Genomic DNA, 21,341 nt, shown 5'->3' with positions numbered 1-21,341 from the left:
TCCTGTTGCAGCTTTGTAACTGTTTGACACTCAGTACATTGCATGGAAAGTGACAAGACTGCCAGTGATAGAAGTGATGTCTGTTGAGATCAGAAAGTGAGCTATGTTTCTCTCAGGAAGCCATTTAAACTGCAATAGGACTACATGATCCAGTGCTCTTGATGGCCTCCATCTGCATACACACTCTTGAATCATAGAATGGTTTGGGCTGGAAGGCACCCGAAAGACCATCTAGTTCCAACTCCCCTGCCATGGGCAGGGATACTTTCCACTAGAGCAAGTTGCTTAAAGCCCTATCCAACCTGACCATGAACACTGCCAGGAATGGGGCATCCACAGCTTCTCTGGGCAACGTGTGCCAGTGTCTCACCACCCTCACATTAAAGAATTTATTCTCAGTATCTGATATAAACCCACCCTCATTCCATTTAAAACCATTATTTCTTGTTCTATCACTACATGCCATTGTGAAAAGTCCCTCTCCAGCTCTTTGTAAGCCCCTTTTAGGTATTGGAAGATGCTAGATCTCCTCAGAGCCTTCTCTTCTCCAGGCTGAACAATCCTAACTCTCTGACCAGTGTCTCAAACCTTTCCCCTTAGGAGAGCTGCTCCATCCTGATCATCTTTGTGATGATCAGAAGGCCCTCCTTGGACTTGCTCAAATAGGTCCATGTCCTTCTCGTGTTGGGGGTTCCAGAGCTAGACACAGCACTGCAGGTGGGGTCTCACAGAGCAGAGCAGAGGTGCAGAATCCTCACGCTGCTTTGGATGCCGCTCAGGACACATTTGGCTTTCTGGGCTGTCAGTGCCCATGACTGGATCATGTCCAGCCTCTAATCCACCAGCACCCCCAAGGCCTTCTCAGCAGGGCTGCTCTGATCTGTTCGTCCCCCAACCAGTGTTGGTATCAGAGATTGCCCCAGCCCAGGTTCAGGACCTGGCACCCAGTCTTGTGAAATCTCCTGAGGTTCCTGTGGACCCATTTCTTGAGCTTATCCAGGTCCCTCTGGATGGCATCACATCCATCAGGAGTGTCAGCTGTACCACTCAGCTTGATGTCCCCTGTAGACTTCCTGAGCATGTGTTCAATCCCTTTATCAGTGTCGTGATCAATTAAAGAAAGTATCTTCAGCATTGTAGCAAAGATTAAATCTATTCTGGGCCAAAACCTTTTTTGTGGTGTTCAGCAGAGCTAAAGCATATAGTGCAGGATTAAGTTGTGCTGAACTGATTTTGGTAAGGAAGTTAAAGATGTAAAAACTTCAGTTTTCTGATGGAGAGGTTTTAAAGCAAATTGAACTATCATGATTTAAGTATAAAATGACCATAATAACAGAGATAAAACCAATAAAAGAATAAAATAACTGTTTTCTGAAGATAAAGCTATCATAGTTGTAGTATAATTTTCATAGTGGTCTTTTGCTCTTAGTGATTTCTTAGTGGAGCAGCCAGCTGAAGGGATTGCTTTTATCATGGCCAAAGCCCTTCTGTAGGTTGGGTTTGGGTTTGCACTGTTACTAATTCTCAGTGTATTGGTATTCCATTGTCCTTTTAGTGGTAGGTTACAGCTTGCACTGCAGAAATTCTTTAAAAATCATTTACTCTTCCTGATCTCTTGCTTTTCTAGCTTAATCCTAGCCTACACAGCCCAGGATAAACTCTAATCAGCAGTGAATTAGTAACATAAAAATGATACTGTGCTACTTTCAGGGCAGGGGTGAGTCAGCGAAGAGAAAACAAACTTCTGAAAGTGTTGTGCAGACAATGTCTGATGGGCTAGGGAAATGAAGTCTCCCTAACATTTGAAAACCAGATTAGATGGCTTCTGTGAAGAGCAGAGAGTTGGAACTTGATGATCCATATGGATCCTTTCCAGCTTGACACATTTTGTGATTCTGTAACTCAAAACAGATTTTCACAGAATGTGCCTTTTTGTGGAAGCCATTTTACAACAAAAGAACAAATGGGTCCATTACCCAGGGGATGACTTCATTGGTTTGCAGTACTGAATAAACTAGCCTACTTATCTGAGCCATCTCATTAAAGAAAACATTCATTTCTGAAGTTTATGTTTATTTCTTTATATTTCTCTGCACAGCAGAAAACAAAGTCTGAAGAATTTACTCAATAAAAGCTTGGAATTTTTAGGCATTAGAACTCTGCCTCAGGCTGTTACATCTTGTAATCTTTACTCTGTCCCATGGTTGTGTTGCTCAATTGATCTTTTATTTCTTACAAGCATAGGTTAAGAAAAGGCAATATGTAAAATATGGAGCAAAATGCTAAGAGATGTTGTTACCAGTCAGATTGTTACCAGTCTTTGCAACTTAGACACAGAAGCCATTTCTCTCTTGGAGTATGACTTCCTAAACTCAAACTAGGAAACAAGATAGAAAAGAAGCCTGTCTCAGCTGTGGCCTATGGGGTTTCATTTCTCTTTGGATGTGCTGTCCTCACAATAAGCTGGTAGAAGAAAAGGGTCTAACTAGCTCAGCTAACAGATTAGGGAAATGTTTAAAGCAATGATGTGCACACTTTCATGGTTTAGCCACAAAAGCACCACATGGAAAGGTTTGACTACTGAGCAAGAGGGAAATAATTCAGCTAAACATCTCCAGGTATGTTTTACATTTACACATTGCAGACATTTTATTTTGATTTTCTGGTGGTAATTATTTTTAATGCCTACAAGTACAACCAGCAAGACAAACTCTAGTGACAAACTCTGGTCCAGTGAATTCCCTGCTATGGACTCTCTCCTTGTGGAGAATTCACTGGAGAACTGACACATACCTCTGTGTACTATGTTTGTGGCACTCTGGAGATCACTCAACTGACAGGGGGCATTTAGGTAAGATTTTATGCAAATTTAAGAGTGTCAGGAAGTCTGATTATGTTTCTGTGGCAGCACTACTTGTTGAAGAGCAACCTCTGCTTTCTCAGGGGAGGCAGGGGCGGTGCAGTCAGCATCACATAAAAGGTATGAGCTCATGTAAAAATGAGTAAAAACTGATGTTACCAATCTGCATTTCTAGGTTAGCATGAGAGAGCATTTAAAATTTGTATAGCTAAATACTATATTTACTGTATACGGAGTGAAAAAAATATCAAAAATTGATTGTAAGTCTCTTAAATTGAAGCCCAGCAGGACACTGCTGCAAAGTTGGGTTGTAACTTATTTTCAAAATGCTTTCCTAATTTATTGATGAGGAAATACATTTTTCCTCAAGCATAGATAGATTGCTGTGCAGAGAGCCAAATGTACAGAGCTCTTTCAAGATACTACAAATGATAAGCAAGTTGCAAGTAAGCATTTTGAAAATTGCAAGGTAGCAAAAGGATTCCTTGAAAATGTTTGAGAGGTTTTCGCAGTATATTGAAAACAGAAATAAATCAAATACTCAGGGCCATCAAAGTATAATTTTTGTGCTGGTTTGTATACCTGCATCCTAGTGCCTCTTTTTCTTTTCAATAAGGGTGAAACATTGCTTTGCTTTCAACTGTCTCTTAAGAAATTACTTCATAGCTGGAATTAGTCACTCCAGGCGTTTTCTTTGCTAGTGCTTCAAATAAGCATAAAAGCTAGAATATTAATGATGCCTGAGTGTTACTCATGATTTGTGGCTTGATAAACTGATCCTCACAAAAGCTTTCAAACTTCTGCCTTGTTTTTAAAGGATTGGAGAGAGGTTGCTGAGTGGTAGCAGCTTGTTGTGCTTTATGAACTGCTTTTGGTGAAAATTAGCAATTTTTTAATCTTTGTTTTGTTTTCATCCAGCCTTACCATGTGTCATAAGCACCAAACACTTAATCTTGAAATACCGATGGAAATGTATGAGAATGAAGTCCTCTGTGGATTGATTATAATGATTGCACCAGACTGTAGAGTTAGGGCTTCAAAGATTTCTTGTCATAATAAAGGCAGCTTTAAAGTGATAGAGAAAAAAAAACGGAATAATTCATAACATATAAAGTTAATTAAATCCTTGTAGTGTTACCACAAGGTTTTGGCATTATTGCTTTATTTTGGTTTTTAATGTGTTTTTCCTTCCCTTGGCTTACTGAAATACTGCAACTCACTCTGAAGAGGAAGATGCTTAGAAGTGGTTGCATGACCTGCTTGTATGGATATGCTTGCTAAAGTCATGCCATAAGAAGGGAGGGATGGATAAAACCTTGCCATTTTCTCTTTCTCCTGCTTGAAGGACTTTTTTTTTACACTGTAATCATTGAGTGATTTGTCTCATCCAAAAATGATCCCTCTTCTTGACAGTGTATGAAATACCTTGTGATAACAAAAGGGAGGGATAAAATCAGAATGTTCCTTAGCACAAAAACTGTTCTTAATTTAATTTGTAATAGATCCTTCAAGGTCTTTGGGAAAGGATTTCACAGACCGGTTTCTAATCTATCAACATTTGGTGCTGTTAAATACAAATCTTTCCTATGCCTTTTGGTTGTTCATACAGTATCAAAGGTATTACTTTTATAATGAACTGTAATTATATGATGCATGCAAATTGCATAACCACATTTTATAAAATTAAACCGTTAAAAAATTACTTAGCTAATTGAGTGTAATTACCCAGTAAACATAATGAGTATTTGCATTCATGGGGTAAAACACTAAACTTCCATTAAAACAAATGAAGAACATTACCAGCAAGGTATGGATATTTTTTTGTGACACTGAGAGCAAAATTTTGACCTACTGTGTTGTCTGGTCATGTTAACTGCTCTCCACATTCTCTGTGGTGTTCAGCTGTACCTAACCTATAGAATATGGTTTCTTTCTGTGACTTGATGTTTACATTCAAGATGATCCATCAGTTTTTGTTTATGCCCAGAAACCAAAAGTCACTACTGAGCTACCTTATCATAAGCCCCCTTTTACTTAAATCCAAATCTAATATACTTTTTTGTCCTTTTATTTATGTTAGAAATCCTCCTAGTCCATTCTGAAACCATTCGATGATACTGTTCTCCTGTGAGTACAGTAATTTCATGACTATAAGGTGCATCCTTTTGACTAAAATTTTCTCCCGAACCCGGAAGTGTGCCTTATAGTCTGGTGCACCTTATATAATGGACAAAGTTGCAAAATTTGCCAACCCGGAAGTGTGAGCCGCAAAGAGGGGGCGGTGCCGTGGGAACACCGAGTCACGAGGGGGGTGGGAGCGGGTGGCCACCACTGGCAGGAGCCGCGAGGGGAGGGAGGGAGCTGCCTCCAGCCCTGGCCCCGTACGAGCCGTTCGGGGAAGGAGGGAGACGGCGCCGGCCCCAGCCGCCGCGTGGGGGAGAGGGAGACGCGCAGTCCTGTGTGAGCCGCGCGGGGAGAGAGTGGATCGGTGCCGCGCCGGCCCCGTACGTGCCGTGCGGGGAGAGAGCGGAGCGGCGCCATGCCAGCCCCGTATGTGCCGCACAGGGAGAGAGGGAAGCGCCGCTGCTGGCCCGGTGCAAGCCGCACAGGGAGGGAGGGAGCGGGCGGCAGCAGAAGCCACGAGTCATGGCCAGCCCAAGCCAACCCAGACCACGGGCAGCCCCGAGCCACCCTGGACCACCGTGAGCCGCGGCCGCCCTGAACTGCACCTCGCCAGCCAGCGCTGCAGGCAGGCGGGAGTGCCGAGGCTCACGGCACGGGGAGGACGCCTGGGGCTGCATTTAAAGGCTACGCCAATCTGTGAAAAATGTTTGCAAATTGAGCATCTGCCAGTAAACCCTGCGATTGTGCGATTCCGTTAGTATTTTGTTACTTTGTTGCGCGCAGCGCAACTCCTCGCTGCACAAAAAAAGTGCGCCTTATAGTCCGGTGCGCCTTACGGTCATGAAATTACTGTATTTTAATTGTCCCTTTTTCTTGTTTCTTTCATGACTTTTCTCCACAGGGAAGCTAATTAAATTCTTGGTCATCTGGTTTATAAACAGCAATATTATCTCTTCTAATTGAAAAATCTTGTGATAGTTTTGTATTTAACTTGTTTTCTAAATTGATTCTTACACTGACAATGGGTAGATCAATATTCTAACTCCATGGTTATAATCACATCCTTAAATCATGCTTACCCTTCAAGGTTAATTTCATTTTACAAAATTACTCTAGATTTGAATATTATATTATAAACGACAGTGTGATCCAGAGCTAACAATGAAATTATTGCAGGAATTTTTTGACAGTAAAAAATTAAGGGTTTGATGAATTTCAAACATACTGGAATTTACCTTTTTTCTTTGCTAGTTTACAAGTGATTTTTTTTAGCTAGTTTGCAACTAATTGCAAATCATTTTAGTAATATGAGGACCACAGGCAGCAAATGTACATAATAATTTCCACAAGAATATTCCAACAAATTTTAATTAAGGGAAGTATTTGTACCAAAGTAAAGTATGGGGGTAGTATTACATACTGTGAAGATTTTTTTTGTTGTTGACTTTATCAGTTGATATGGTGGCTGTAATGTCTTCTAGTAAAAAAGTGGCATTATAATAAAATAGTGGGTTTTGCTTGATATTTAGTATTGCCTTTTATTCTGCAGGAATTCATACTGCTTTATAAAGTATATTTACACATAATAATTTCACTGTCCACTTGAAAGCATTATCAAAGGTAGAGTTGGTATGGGGAAAAAAAAACCACCCCTAAAAGAGAATGCGAAGCATTTGAGGATAACCAGAAAAAAAGTTTCTGCTCACACAACACAAGCCCAGTTCCTTATTTAGAAAAAAATAATGGAAAGGTAACTTTGTCGGTGAAAACCCAGTATTTGGAATGTAAACCTCAGTCCTTCAAGGGGCATGTCCAACCTGTTCCCCTATTCCTGTGTAACTGCTGTAAGGACATTATTTTCTTCTCCCATCAAGGTGAAAAAATGGTGAGCTCTTTGAAATTTACAGATAAAGGATCATATGTGTTGGCGCAGGTTTCTGATGTGCAATCATGTATTTGTGTTGAGTATTGATTCAGTTGGGTCACAGAGAAGTAAGAAAGAGTGCCTAGGAGGGTGCCCCTTCCCTTGGGCATGCCTGGCATGCACTGAGTGTTCCCAGACAAAACGAGGCAAAGCGTGACCGCGCAGGAAGCCCCAGCCTGCAGCAAGCGTGGGATGAAGCAAGCTGCTCTCTTTGAACTTCATTCTGTGAGGTGAAATACCAACAAAATCAAGACTAAAAACATCTGCATTTTTTGATGGATTTGTACTGCAGGACATAATTCAATACTTAATCAGCCTAAGCCTGTCAACACAGGGAGCTGAACCTTAACCAGCTACTGCACATGGTCCTCCCCAGGAAGCCAAGGCTCTTGGCAGCTTCTTGTTGCTACATCATCAATCACTACAGCAGGCTCTAACTAGCCTGTGCCAGTGACACCAGCTGTTGCAAAGCATTAGTTTGAAAATGCATTGGTCATCTCACTACAGTGTGATTGTTAGTGACTGTAACCTTTTAAAAGGCATTATTTTTTAATTCACTTTTGATACATTGCTGCAAGCTTCCAAGTTATTTATTACTGTATCAGTAATAACAGAGTACATGCCATATGCTATAGCTGCTAATCATACCCAAAACCTCTGCTTTTCACAGCCCAAAATAAGTAGGCCAAGTCAGATCCTTAAAACCAACATGAGAATCCATTTACAGTAATTTCACGATTATAAGCCACACCTGATTATAAGCTGCAATTCCAGGTGTCGGCAACTTTTCGCTCTTTGTCCATATATAAGCTGCACCTGATTATAAGCCGCACGTCCGCGTGTTGGCAACTGTCTTGGGTTACAATACAGAGTGTGATAAAAGGTATCTATTCACCATCTGTTGAGTGGGGGGGCAGTGATCCTTATCTCTGTGGGAGATATTCTGCTAATGGACCATCCATTGAAACCAGGCGGGGCATTGTTCCTTATCTTTTCACAACCCATCCTTCCTCCAGTGAGTCATTTTCTGCTAATGGCCCATTGAGTCCCACTGTGGGACTGATAAAATTACTGCATCCCATTGGAAGTTGCTCCAACCAGGGGGAAGAGCCCAACATTTCTTACCAAGATAAAAACAGAGGTTTTGGGACACTAAGGGAGCCCCTTTTTCCACTGGACTCCAGTGGAAAACCGGATTTCTCCACATTACCACTGGACCTCCAGAGGGAAACTGCACCTTGTACAGGAGCACTGCTTCAACTGAATCACATCTGTCACTGCAGGAGGATGCAGCCACCATTTAATGGGACTGCTACCAACACCCTGCCTGACAGGGTGTCAGGTTGTACTCTGACTTTGTCAGGGTTTGGAGTTTGTTTCTTTGTAGTACTGTATTTCTATTTTAATTTCCCTAGAAAAGAACTGTTATTCCTAATTCCCATATTTTTACCTGAAAGTCCCTTGATTTCAAAATTATAATAATTTGGAGGGAGGGAGTTTACATTCACCATTTCAAAAAGAGGCTCCTGCCTTTCTCAGCAGACACCTGTCCTCCAAACTAAAACAGCAACTTTTTGTTCTTTGTCCATATATAAGCCGCACTTTGGGTTCAGACCAAAATTTTAGTCAAAATGGTGCGGCTTATAATCGTGAAATTACTTTGTGAAAAACTTTTAACATTGTGTGAAATCAGAATGTGGCTTCCCATTTGAACATGGCTAAAATTTCTCTGTGGAATAAAGCTTTTTGTCTTGTAAAGTACTTAACACTGCTGTTACTTAGATAATACGATGTGTAATCTGAAGTTATCAATAAGCAGGAATTAATATATTTTTAAACCATTTTACATAAAAATACTGTGAAATATCACTGGGTTAAAATATAAAATTTAATCCAGTTTTGAATCAGGATTCAAAGTTAATGATGTAAATTAATGTTTACTTAAATGTGATGTTGGCTCACTTTTAACACTGGTACTTTGCGATACAGGGACATAGTTAGGTATTAGTGTTGTAGTGAGCGCATTATCATTTTCTAGGTTTAAAGAACGTAATTCATGTCATCTTAAGTGATCGTTTCATATTTTTATCAGTTACAGGAAGCTTTTACTTTCCCTACTAGCTGTAGGATTTTTACCAGCCTCCAGGCAGAGCACAACCCATTAACAACTATTGTTTCGTCCACTGAGGTTTTTTATTTATCTGTTTTCCCTCCATTCAGACACATGAATATTGTGGCAGACAGTGTCAAAGACCTTTCTAAAGCTGGGGTAAATGACATCTACTGGTCTCCTCTCATCCATAAATCCAGACATTGTACCAAATAAGGCTATCTGGATGGTCAGACATGATTTCTCCTACTTCTCCTAATAAATCTCCTCCTATTTTTCCTAATAAATCCATTAATTTTCTGGTCCTGGATACTCTTTTCCCCTTCATGTGTCCTGAAATATTCTCCAAGATGACTTGCTCCGTGATTTTTCCAAGGACCAAAGTAAATATGACTTGCCTATATTTCCTTGTATTATTCTTTTGGCCTTTCTTGACAGCATTTAATTTCCCTTGTCACCAGGGATTTCCCCCAAGTTCCATGACTTTTAAAAGATAATACAGAGTGGTATTAGAAAGACATTGGCCACTTCTCTTCAACACTCTTGAATGCAACCCTTTATGTTTTGTGTATCCTTATGGTTTGAGTTGTTTCAAATAAGCCCTGATTCAATCTTCATCCCTGATGGAAATTTTTACCAAGGTCTTTTCACTGACAGCAAGGACTGGGAGGCTGACTGAGGCCAAGGCAGCACTGGGTACCTCAGCCTTTGCTGGCTGTGCTGTCACTAAATCCCACACTCCATCCAGGAGCAGGCTCACTTTCCTCCTTTCTGCCTTTTGTTATCAGTGTGGTTGTAAAAGCTTTAATTATTGCCTGTAGCATCCCGTCAATGAGTCTGTTTAGTAGAATTTTGCCTTTCCTGAGACATCCAGACTTGTCCATGTGAAGTTTCTAAATTTCTCTTTTGTAGTATGTCCTCGCTTAAATCTCCTCTTTGTGGTTTTTCTTAATAGAGTGCTCTGTCATGAATTCTCTCATAAAGCAAACTGGTCTGGTACACTTACTTCCTTGTTTGGAAGTTCTGCAAATTAATGTGTTCCTGCTGGTGGAAGCTGTAGCACATGTAAACAATCTCCCCCTCCCCAAAAACACGGGTTAGAGACTCAGAAGTTTCTTTAAGGTTATTCAGACTAGAATCTCCTTGTTGTTTTTGTAATACGTGGTGAGAGCAGGGAGAGCTAACTTACTCTATTACTTAATATATTGTTTAGTCCTTAGATGGTGATTAGAGAAGATAATTTACTTGGCATTATTGTTACAATTTATGGCACCTTGATGGATTCTATTACTACAAAAGGATTCCAAAATAACAGACACTTTTTGTCATTTTAATAATCTGTTTCTTCAATTATCTTTATTAAAGAAGTGTAAAATTTTATTATGAAACAGAAAAAGAAGCCTGAAGGATAAAGATAAGTAATTTTTACTATTCCTAGAGGTGTCTTTGGCAATGTTTCTCCTTCATATTTATGTATTTATGGAGCAAAGTATATTAGCTTGAGATTAAAGCTAAGTATGTTCAGTTTCATCTTCACCACATTATTTCTTGCTTTATGTAGTAATCAAAAGGTGTATAATGAAAATTTTATTTTCAAGCGTAATGGCAAAACAAACTTTTTAATATAAAAATTTTAATACAAAATTATTTGAATTTATTATTGCTTTTGTTATGAAACAACAAAGTAGCAGCCATGTATCCCTGCTTACATTCCTGTGAGATAGCTTGATATAAACAGTGCATCCACGAGAAAGACTGGGGATGCACTGGCTGGCTCTTCAAGGCTTAACCACTCTTCCTGACTCTTTTCTTCACCTCTTCTCTCTGTAGCAAAAAAAGTCTTGTCCTTGGATAAGCAAACATTAATTTTTGCTTGTGTGGTTCAAAACCTTCCAGCTGTCTCAGAGCAACAGATTATTTTGAGAGAGTGAGACAAAGAGGACAAAAGTTCAATTGTGGACTCATTTCTGGTGAGCCTGTAGAATCAGAAGGAGACTGACTGCCAGTGGGAAGTGTCAGTATTCTTGTGGTATGGGATCATCCATTTGGAACTCAGTATTCCTGAGTTTTGCTGTATGCTTTACATTCATTGCTTAAATCCAGAAATGCGTGTTAACAGCAGGTTGCATTATTTCACTGAAGAATGTCTAAAAAGATTTGTATGCTAAAGTATCAGCATCAAATCTCAAATAAAATTACTGCAGAGACGAATGAATAAATAAAATGCTTGAGATCTGACAGGCTGAACAGGTGCCATTTCTGACCACATGGGTTGTAGTTAACTAAATGATCAAATGCATTTACACCTAATGTGGTGCATGCTGTGCCCAGCATATCTGCTTGCTAATTTTATGAAGATCACTGAGTACTGCAGCTCTGGAGAAACTGCAGCATGAGGATGCTCCTTAGCCTCTCACACCCTGGTTTTCTTGGTGTGTTGCCATCCAAAGGGTGCTTAGTAAAAATACATTAATTCTGAAGATCTGGTGCGGGCAGGCAGAGCAGTACGATGAGGCCAAGCAGTTCATTAACTACCGCTTGGGCATTTGGTTCAGTCTGAGTGGTCCTGAGGAGGAGAGTAGGGGAAAAATTGTCTCAGCTGTGTCATTGCTGCTTCATCCCTGTCCCTGTAAAGCTACACCTGCTCACGCAGCCTCCTCCTGCATTGGATTGTTGTGACACTGGACTTTGCTTAAAATGGGTGCAGGCTGTGGAAGCTGAAATCTGAACTAACTTCACTGCCTGAATTTTGGGGTTATATAGAACAGCATATATATATATAGAGAGAGTGAGCTTGAGGAGAGTGATTTTATTAGTGGGGCAAGGGGAGAATGCTGCCTTGAAACAGTTTTCTCATACCAGTGGCACATGCCAGTCCTTTTCCCTGGCTGTAGGTATTTTAAGTAGCCTGGTAAGAAGGCTGGACTCAATGCTGCTGTTAAATTGCTCATTGGTCTGATGTCATTCTTCACGTGTCTTTCTGCTTAAGGAATAAAAATAATTAAAAAGCCCTTCTGGTAACAGTTTTGAAGTTTTGGATGCGAAGTGCTGTAAAACTGGATTTATTTACGTGTTTGAGAAAAGTGGAGGGCTCTGGGGAAGGGATGGATCTGCCTATTCCAGGGCAGTGTCCTGTGTCACCTCTCCTTGTGAAGGATAAGGATACTGAAACCATCTTCTCACATGTGAGTCTGGTCTTTCCTACTAACACAGGACAAAGCAATCAAAAATGTGCTGGTGTAATGTGAGGGCAAGTGATGGGAAGTACTTTATGTTTCTGTATGTTTCTGTATCTTCCTGTATGTTGCAGGAAGATAATGATGAAGGAGTTTTTCGTTCCAAAGGGAACAAAGCCAAACTAGATGATATGTGTGGTTGTCCTGTGTGCAAGCTGTCCCTCTTTTTCTCTCCAGTGTGCAAGTAGAATTTGTCACCTCATAGTGTAACTACAATCTGTCTTCTGCTTTGTTCCTTTTCCCATTTAATTTTGGGTTTGAGATTGAGTATATTTAAAAGTATGCTTTTCAGAAAATTGTATTAGGAAAATTATTTTTCATTAGGACAATCTAAATAGATTTAAAAAAATTATCTTCTATATGTATTTTAATGTCTCAACAGCTGAGACAAACGCCACCTAAAATCCTATTACCCTATTACCCCATTACCCCATTAATTACCATTTAAAAAAAAAAGTAAAATTCTAATTTGCTATTTTGTGATGCCAGGATCTTCAACTAAAATCCTTTTTTTAAACTGCATGTATGAACATGTAAATTATTCACAAATGTTCTTAAGTTATTTGCATCGGTTTATCTGCAAATAGGTAACAGTTTCTACTTGGTCTCATATTCTTTGTACATATATATCAGAACAGTCTGGTGTCCCTTAGGAAAGGCATTCTCTCAGGAAAGGCATTATTTTTTGGTAATTTGCATGAGCAACTTTTCATGGAAACATTAAAGTTTGTTAGATTTTGACATTTATTTTTAAAAGTTGAATAATTTTAGTTGTGATGTAGGACTTGAGAAGATGATATCTTGACTTACTAGTTGTCCAACCTGCACATGTAAGCCCCTTGCAGCCAAACTGGCTGAGCTTTCTGGGGCAGTCCATAGCAGAGAAATGTTTTTCCATTCTCACAGGAGGTAAAGGGATAAAAAAACCCACAACCTTGGGCAATGTGGAGGGGAGCGTTGCAGAAGAGGAGGAGGGATTGGAAGAAAATATGAAGGTGCTGCATTAAGGAAGAGGATCCAGGAAGGGAAGAGTGGCTGATCAGTAAAGAAAAATAGAGAGTGCAGCCTGGGATATTAGATTAGGAATGAAGATTCAGGCTGATATTTTGAATTGCTGTTTTACCTATGGCAGAATTATTGGCCAAACATTTAAGTGTTTTAAACTCCTGGAAGGGGCCCTTTCTTTGCCATACCATAGACATCTATGTATGAAAAATAAAATTTTGTTTTGTGTTTTTGGAAAGTCATATGGATGTCAGACACCCATATTTAATACATCAATGTTGTAGTCTGCTATCTGGTCCTGGAAAAGTGGTACAAATAGAAAGTTTGGGGTATGTTGGCTTCCTGCAGGACAGGGGCCTCCTCAGCACTGTCACTGCCTTTATAGAGAACTGATTGTATGTCACTTGAGACAATTAATTTGCTTTTCAACTGTGAAGTTACCACATTTTTTGTGTTTAAGAAGCCCCTAGTCTTTTTAACTATGCCTATTTATAAAATCTGCTGTTAGGACAATTTGCTTGGACCGTACTTCTGATCTGGTAATGTATGTACTACTTTTTTTCAGATGCAGTATTTGAATACCACTGACCTGTTTTTATTTGTCAGAATTATGTTTGAATACCTAGATAAAATCTAAAATCAGATATTATCAGAAAAAATAATTTCTTTTAATGATTTTAGTGAAGAAATATTAAGCTACTTTATTATTAAGCAAACAGAAAATATAGGAGAAATTGTCATTACTATTAGCATTTTAAATTTCAAATTTGGTTTCTGACTTCCTAGAGATGCTTATTAATTAATTCCTACCAGAAATATGGAATAAAGAGCTTTTTAAGTGAGCTCTGTGATTAAAGTGTCCTGATGAAGTCATAATATGCTTTGCTTTTGAACTGTCTATGGAAAAGACCAAAGTTATAATCTTTTCTTAGATCCATAGATCCTGATTACAGCTGTGCCCATCTTGCTCAAGGATTTACCATGGCATGTGCATTACTTTCTGATAGAAATAAGGTAGATCAAGATTTGATTACTATATTAGAATATGGTAACCACCTATTTGACTTCATTAGGAGGTATAATGCATTTAGGTTGGGTGGAAATGGCAAAACTTTGTTTTTCCCCAGCAGTCTCACTGTAATTTCCTCCCAACAAGAAAGTCTGGTGAGTAATTTGCTGATTCTTTAACAAAGGGGAAAAAATGTAAAACAAGCAGCACTACCAAATAGAGTAAAATTAAGAGTATCTTCCCACTGGGGTGTCATGTCCCTTAAGAAAATCTAAACCTTGTACTGTAGCATTCCTCCCCTCAGAAAATCTCAGCTGGCACAAATGTGGGACTGCATAGTTGAGAGAAGCTGGAGAAACCATGAATTGTAGTTTTTGAGATTAGACTGCAGAGTTTAAGGTAGAAGCAATATGATGCTACCTCTTTTTATCTCTGCAGAATGCTTTGTTCATATGGCCCCCACTCTTTTATTCAAGCCCAAAGAAATTTAACTGTTGACCAGTTGTCAAAAACTGTTGACCAGAAAAAAAAGTGTGTTATTACTAATGTCGAACTTACTGAGATTCCCAGATTTTCCAAACCAGAAGGTCATGGCTGCTGATAAAGGATTAGAATTTTTTCTTGACATTGTGTTTTAGAAACCTAAAAATGACTGGGAAAATCAGGCTCCCTACCTGTAAGAATGCCCCTTGTTTTCTTCTGGAAAAAGAAGGCCTTTCTTAACTCTTGAATGCATTCTTTGGTAGGTAATAAACATGCATTGTATTTCTCTTGGCTTGTTAGGGAATAAATAAGACACTAATTAAAACCTTGAAACACTTTTCCAAACCTCCTCCCACAGCAATATCCAGATTCATACAAAATTGTATGAGTCAGACAAACGTTTGATAAGATTCAAATCAACACACAGCATTTTGTTTTGCTGTAACTTGAAGCAATTACAAACTAGAGTTGGATTTTTTTCCAATTAAAAAATATGAAACATAGTCTCATTATTTTAATAAGGCAGAGTGTTTGAGTCTAAACTCTGAACTATAAATAAATGAATGCCTTCTAAACTCTGGACACATGTGGAAGTGAAAGAGGTCTATTAAAGAAGTTGAAAATCTATATTTAATGAATACACCCACTACATCTGTTAAATTGGCAGGATAATAAGTGTGCAGCCCTCTCTTTTACTTCAAAACAACATATTCAACATAATCATGAGCTGAAAGTTTTACCAGACGTTGCAAATACACTTCAACTGCACTTTTCAATTACTTTTGGACTTTGTATGGCTGTGTAAGTATCACACTTGACAGTCTGGTCTGTGTGCTCATCTTGTATTGTTTGTACATTTATGGTGCCTACTCCTGTGGCTTGAACAGTTATGGCTGCAAAAGTTACAGTGGAGTGTATTTGGGGACTTTTATTAACTTTGGCATCATTCCTTTCTAATTTCATTCAGCTTTGTCCCGGATAATGCATAAACATGTGACATTTCCAGTCTTCAAATGTCACATCATGTAATGGAGGAAACTGTTTGGCATTGAGTAGCTCCATCCTAAAAGTGGGAGAAAAGAACTTTTCTTAACTGTTTCTGAGTACCAGAGTGTTTCTAAGGTTTCCACTTCTGTCTCTGCCCTGTCTTTCTTCAGCCAAATGGTGCCTCTCATATCTCTGTAGAATCCCGAAGTGTTAATAAACTATAGTCATCTCAAGCAGGAACAAGTTAATTGGTTTTGTTTTGGTTTTTTTTCAGATCTGTGAATAATATGTTCCTTTCACATAGGATGGGCTAGAAAATCCACTATCCTTCTGCAGGTTTATACCTTTTAGTCTTAGCTCCTTTTTATGTGATAGCTCTATAGTTACAAGTTTCATTAAGATGTGTAGCACTGCCAGGTAGCAGTGGACAGCTGTTGTGTTCTGTAAGTGAATTTTGAGTGTATTTTCCAGTGCAGTTTCTCCCAAGTTATTCTCAGTGGAGACTCTCAACAGGAACATCATTTGAGTATGTCTTTCATAATCAAAGTGTGTCAGAATTTGATGCAGCCGGTGCCATTCAGCCCACAATAAAGACACTGCAAATAGAAAGCACAACTTCACAGTTATACGTTATAAAGCTTTTGGTTTTCATCCTCACATGTTATGTTGAGATCTCCTTCCTGTTTGTTCCATTTGTTCATTGCCATAAACACTATCTGAATAACATATGGTCAGTGAAGTTGCTCTAAAGCCAAACATGCTTTTATTTTGGCTTCAGAGTGAAGGGAGTTATGGAAGAACCAAAACATACTGCATGGTATTTTTTGTGTGCTTTTACACCTCTTTTCCCCTTCCTCTTTCTTTATGATTGCTTCTTTGTCTTGATGAGATGAGGTGGAACGGTGCAAACAGGCTGATGTTGTGGATATTTACACTAATGTCTGATAGCTGAAAGGCAGTATATTCATGGAAGGGAAAAAAGACATTTCCACCACATACAGGGGTCATATAGAGGCTTTTGAAAGCTGTTTTCTAGTCCAGGACTGAAAAGATGACTCGACAACTCACGTATCTGAGTTAATACTAGGGCCTTGCCAGCTAAAGCAGTTAAAACCAGAAGTGTTTCTGGTCCAACATGACAGATTCTGTTTCTATAACTGTTGTAGTTTCAGGAGGTGAGACTGGCCAAGTTTAAAAGGCTTAGTGAGCCTTGTGCTCAGACTCCTCTTGGCAGGACCAAGTTCTCCTTTAGTTAACTAGGCAACTATTGCAATGACGTTTTACAAACTGAATGCCATTGTACAAACCAAGGTTTTTCAAGTTTGTAGGTAAAAGTCACTTAAACGTCTGTGTGACTGCCAAGCAATCAACAGGCTTCGTTAATTTTGAATAATTGTATGTGATTTTTAGGTTATTAGTTATACAAATGAATAGACAGTAATATATTTTTGCCCACTGTCTCCTAGGCAGCATGCAACAGCCCCTTCAATTCTTCCTCAGCTTTTATTCTTTCATCCTAAAAATCTATTGACAACCAAAAAAGTAAAACACTTCCTTGCAATTTCATATCTTTGATTTCTCTGATTTTCAGGCCAAATCTATTTACCCTGTAAGTACAAGAACACTTTATCTTGACGGTCTGCCAATTCATGCAGAAATTCAGAAGTGAAACTCAGTCTCTCAGATGAGCATGAAGATGCCGGTTACTGACAAATATGTGCATTCATCTGTATAGTGCACACCATGAGGAGCTGGAAAAATACTGAATTATGTAACTTTGTAAAAAGCTTGGACTGCTTGATTATGTGTTTGTTGCAGTTTTATTTCTTATGAGGACATTGAATCTGAAGTCACCATTTCTCCTGTTGTGCTTTAGGTGCTGTAGCAGTTCTGATCCCTCGCCTAGACCTGGTGATTTCTTTTGTCGGAGCCGTCAGCAGCAGCACTCTGGGACTGATTCTGCCACCTCTGGTTGAAATCCTCACATTCTACAAGGAAAACCTAAGTTTATGGACAATATTTAAAGATGTTTTTATAGCTGTTATTGGATTTGTTGGATTTTTAACAGGGACATATGTGACAGTTGAAGAAATCCTTTATCCTGCGTCCACAGTTCTTGCTAATGCAACAGGGAACTTTCATGCAGATTTAAATGTTACAGACTTGGTGGTTGGGTTAAAGTAATTAACCAGGCACTGTGAACTTTTTCGTTCCTTAACAAGAAATTCTTGACTCAGGACCTGCTTTCAACTACTGGTACTGTGTAAAGAGGTACAGTTTGTAAGAGATGTAGGATATACATGTGAAAATACATTATTTTTTTAGAAAGTAATTATATATCTCTTCTGGACTTTGAATGAAAAGTTTCAAGATTTTGTTTTGTTTATCAAAGCAATATTACTTTCATGCAAAAACATTCAACATCACACATGATAAGCAATTTATTTTTGTACATTTTGTTACCTTGACCCATTTTTTACATGATTTCTTTATCCTTGATTTCAACTATACAAAAGTATGAAATACTGTATTTTTTATTACCTGTGGCTAGAAGTCTGTAGACATACATATCTATATTTCTATTGAAACACATAATAATTATTTTTGCATTCTTATGTTCTGCCTTAAGTAGTACCTAGCATGCCCTTTGCATATTTTTGCTTCATTTGTCTATTTTGGAAGAAAAAAATAGTAAGTTCATAAGTTGGTATCTGGGTAGAAATTAAATTTTGTTTAGCAAGCCTGCATGATGAGTTTGCCATGTAGAATCCTGATTTTCAGGGTTCATATTTGACTTTTTGTCTCACACTTTGTACATGACTTTCACTCCAAATGTCAAAGCACTATTTTCTGTCTTGTTTTCTAAAAACCCTATAGTTTGTGCAATAACATAACTTATTTATCACAGTCATTCCTGTTATAAAAAAACCAAATTTTTCTAAGGCATATTTTTAATCATAACATTCCCCTAAGAAATATGCTATGCCAAAATCTCTCCACTGTAGTCATACAAATTAAGATAGAAATATATGTAATATTTTGCCTGCCTTCAGTATATTCCTCAGTAATCTACCATTTGGTAATCTACCATTTGGCATGACAGTGCTAGAGTAATATACTGTTAAATATATCTATATTTATATTTTCTCTTAAGAATATTTCCACTGTCATCTACCATCTGGTGACTGTAATGAGCACTTTTATCTCCATGTTAACGAGGGCATTTCTGATAGGGATTTGTTGTAGCATGTAGTTTAAACTGCATGTATTTGTTCAAGCAATAGTTCTGAGTAATTTTGATTTTAGCATGGACAAAGTAAAATACTTGGCAGGCACTTGGAAGGGATGAACCTCTGCCTGTGTGATACCACAGAATCAGCCTTTCTTATGGAAGTGCCACAGTGGAGCAAACACAGGTAGCTAGCAGAGAAGAAAAAGGTAACCTCAGCTTTTCATCTTGAAGGTTTTTTAGTTTTTAAACTGTTTTAAAAGACATTAAATCTCAGTGTTTCCATCTGTTTCATAGTGGATCTGTTGCTTACCTAACCCATACACTACACACCGATAGAATGTATTTCTGTGCAGCCTATTTTACTTGACATTAAATAGTTTTGCAAGAAACATCTTTAGTAAGACTGAGAGGATTTAAATGCAGGTTACTTTTCCTCTTGGTTTTTCATCTTTCTATTTGTGTATTGGGAGAATAAAGGACTTTGAAGTGCAGTCATGTCTGTTCTGCTTCAGTTGTGTACTGGTGAGCAGCTCTGAGAAGGTACTTCTACCAGAGTGCAGAAGGACTTGCCCAGTTCAGAGTTTTGGTGGTGATTTTGTCAGGTGCAAGTGAATACTGCCATGGTGCCATCAGTGAGTGTTTGCTGAGCTGGTACCTATAGCCTACAGAGGTGGCCCTGGTACCCAGTGAATGTCACATATCCTTGTGAAAATCAGATAACTTGTTCAGAGCTTGATAGGTTTGAGGGTTCTAATCTTAGCCATCAGACCTTGGAAAAGCTGACCCGAATACAAAGCCATGCACCCCCGCTCCTGCTCTGTCTGATTCCAGTGCTGCCTGCCAAGGCACAGGTTTCCAGAGCAGTAGTGGCCAGCCTGGTCGGCTGACCAGGTATGAAGGAGTGTTTTAATGCAGTTGGCCAACGTCGCCAAGTCTAACAATGTTTTATCTTCTGAATCTTTAAAATGTTTATTAATATATTTTGCACAGTATCAATTTTCTCCTACAGTGTAGGATTTTTATAATTTTAACACTCATACAGTGCATTTGCATGGCCTGCTCTTTCAAACAGAAAGAGTCAGGAATCTGAGTGTCCTACTTCGGATAAGATTAAAACGTCATGTGGTGAGAAACTGTCTGACTAATGAGAGTGTCCTGTGAAGCATTGCCAAAGATGTAAAAGAGAGGAAATTCTGATAGAAACCTCTTCTGAGTAAGAGTGTTCATTCAGCTTTTAAAGTGCTGTAATAATAGTTGCAAGTTAAGAGGCAGGGAGTGAAACTAAGAGATTTCATAGGTATGGTTTACATTAAAATAAATATTTAAGATGGAAATGTACTTTAGCACAAGCTAAATTAAACTGCAAAATGTGTGATTAGCTTATGTTCCTGACAAGGAGCAGAAAGCTATTGTATTTATATACTGTACATGAACTTATATTTTACACTATAATATTGTTAACAGTTTTAATGTAATTTAATCATAAGCTGCACTACAGGTAACTGGATAATTTTCTTGTCTGTAACTGTTCATCCTCAAGTATTGGGCAAATAAGAGGATGAGTTTGCCTGATGTTCTGTAAAACTTTAATCTTCTGTATCAATAAACTACAAATTACCCTGGAAACTCAGTGTTATCCTGCCTGTCACTACTACTGCATCACTAGAAGAAACAGCTGTCCTAATGCAGAATTTACCTTTGAAGTTGTCCAAGGAATGGTGATTGATATGAGACTCACAGGCAAGCTCCAGAGCTGATTTTTCCTTGATGATAAATCTCATTTTAAAGTCACATAGGCATTCCTGAAAAATCTCACCTCCATTCCAAGGGTTTTCATGAGGGCACAGTTAAAGTTAGGCATCTGCATCTTTTTAGAGCTGCATATAGTAAATAAGTTAATTTATAAATGTAAAAAGAGATGCAGGTATTCCCACTGAAATTCCACTTCCTATTTAGAAAATAGGAAAGAAAAGAAAAATACAGACATTTTAAAATTGGACAAGCCTATACATATTTGCTCTGGACTTAGCCTTATCTATAAAGATGGAGTGCTGTCTCAACATGTTGATAGAGAAGGGAAAGTGTTAACTTGGAAAACTCTTGACTAGAAGTGAGGACTGAAATTAGTTGATGAACAACCTAAGGGATTCTACTCAGTTTCCCTCAGGGAGAGTGAAAGGTAAGAGGGATGTACTAAGAGGGAAAAGTTATTATTTTAATTAATTTTAAAAAAATTCTGTATTAAAACATTTTAGATTAAGGGCTAGAGAAACTGTATACATCACTCACTACCATTCTACAATTGCTGGAATGTATTATGAGCTTTGTCAGACCTCCTGTTCTTCTGCTTTAATTTATTTGGTTCTGTATG

The 21,341-nt window shown here is 38.5% G+C and overlaps 1 protein-coding gene across 1 annotated transcript in view; it reads left to right on the top strand.

Moving 5' to 3' along the window:
* Positions 1-20,596, top strand: part of SLC36A4 (solute carrier family 36 member 4) — an 89,523-nt gene extending 68,927 nt beyond the window's left edge. The window contains 1 exon segment of the mRNA XM_033052216.1: positions 17,615-20,596. Within this exon segment, the coding sequence (XP_032908107.1) occupies positions 17,615-17,922 (308 nt within the window). The 3' untranslated portion in view covers positions 17,923-20,596.
* The last annotated feature ends 745 nt before the right edge of the window (positions 20,597-21,341 follow it).

The sequence above is a fragment of the Catharus ustulatus genome, chromosome 2 (assembly GCF_009819885.2).
Source record: "Catharus ustulatus isolate bCatUst1 chromosome 2, bCatUst1.pri.v2, whole genome shotgun sequence".
NCBI classification, from domain to species: domain Eukaryota; kingdom Metazoa; phylum Chordata; class Aves; order Passeriformes; family Turdidae; genus Catharus; species Catharus ustulatus.
The sequence above is the reverse complement of the archived record's forward strand: the minus strand, read 5'-3'. Positions and strand labels throughout refer to the sequence as shown.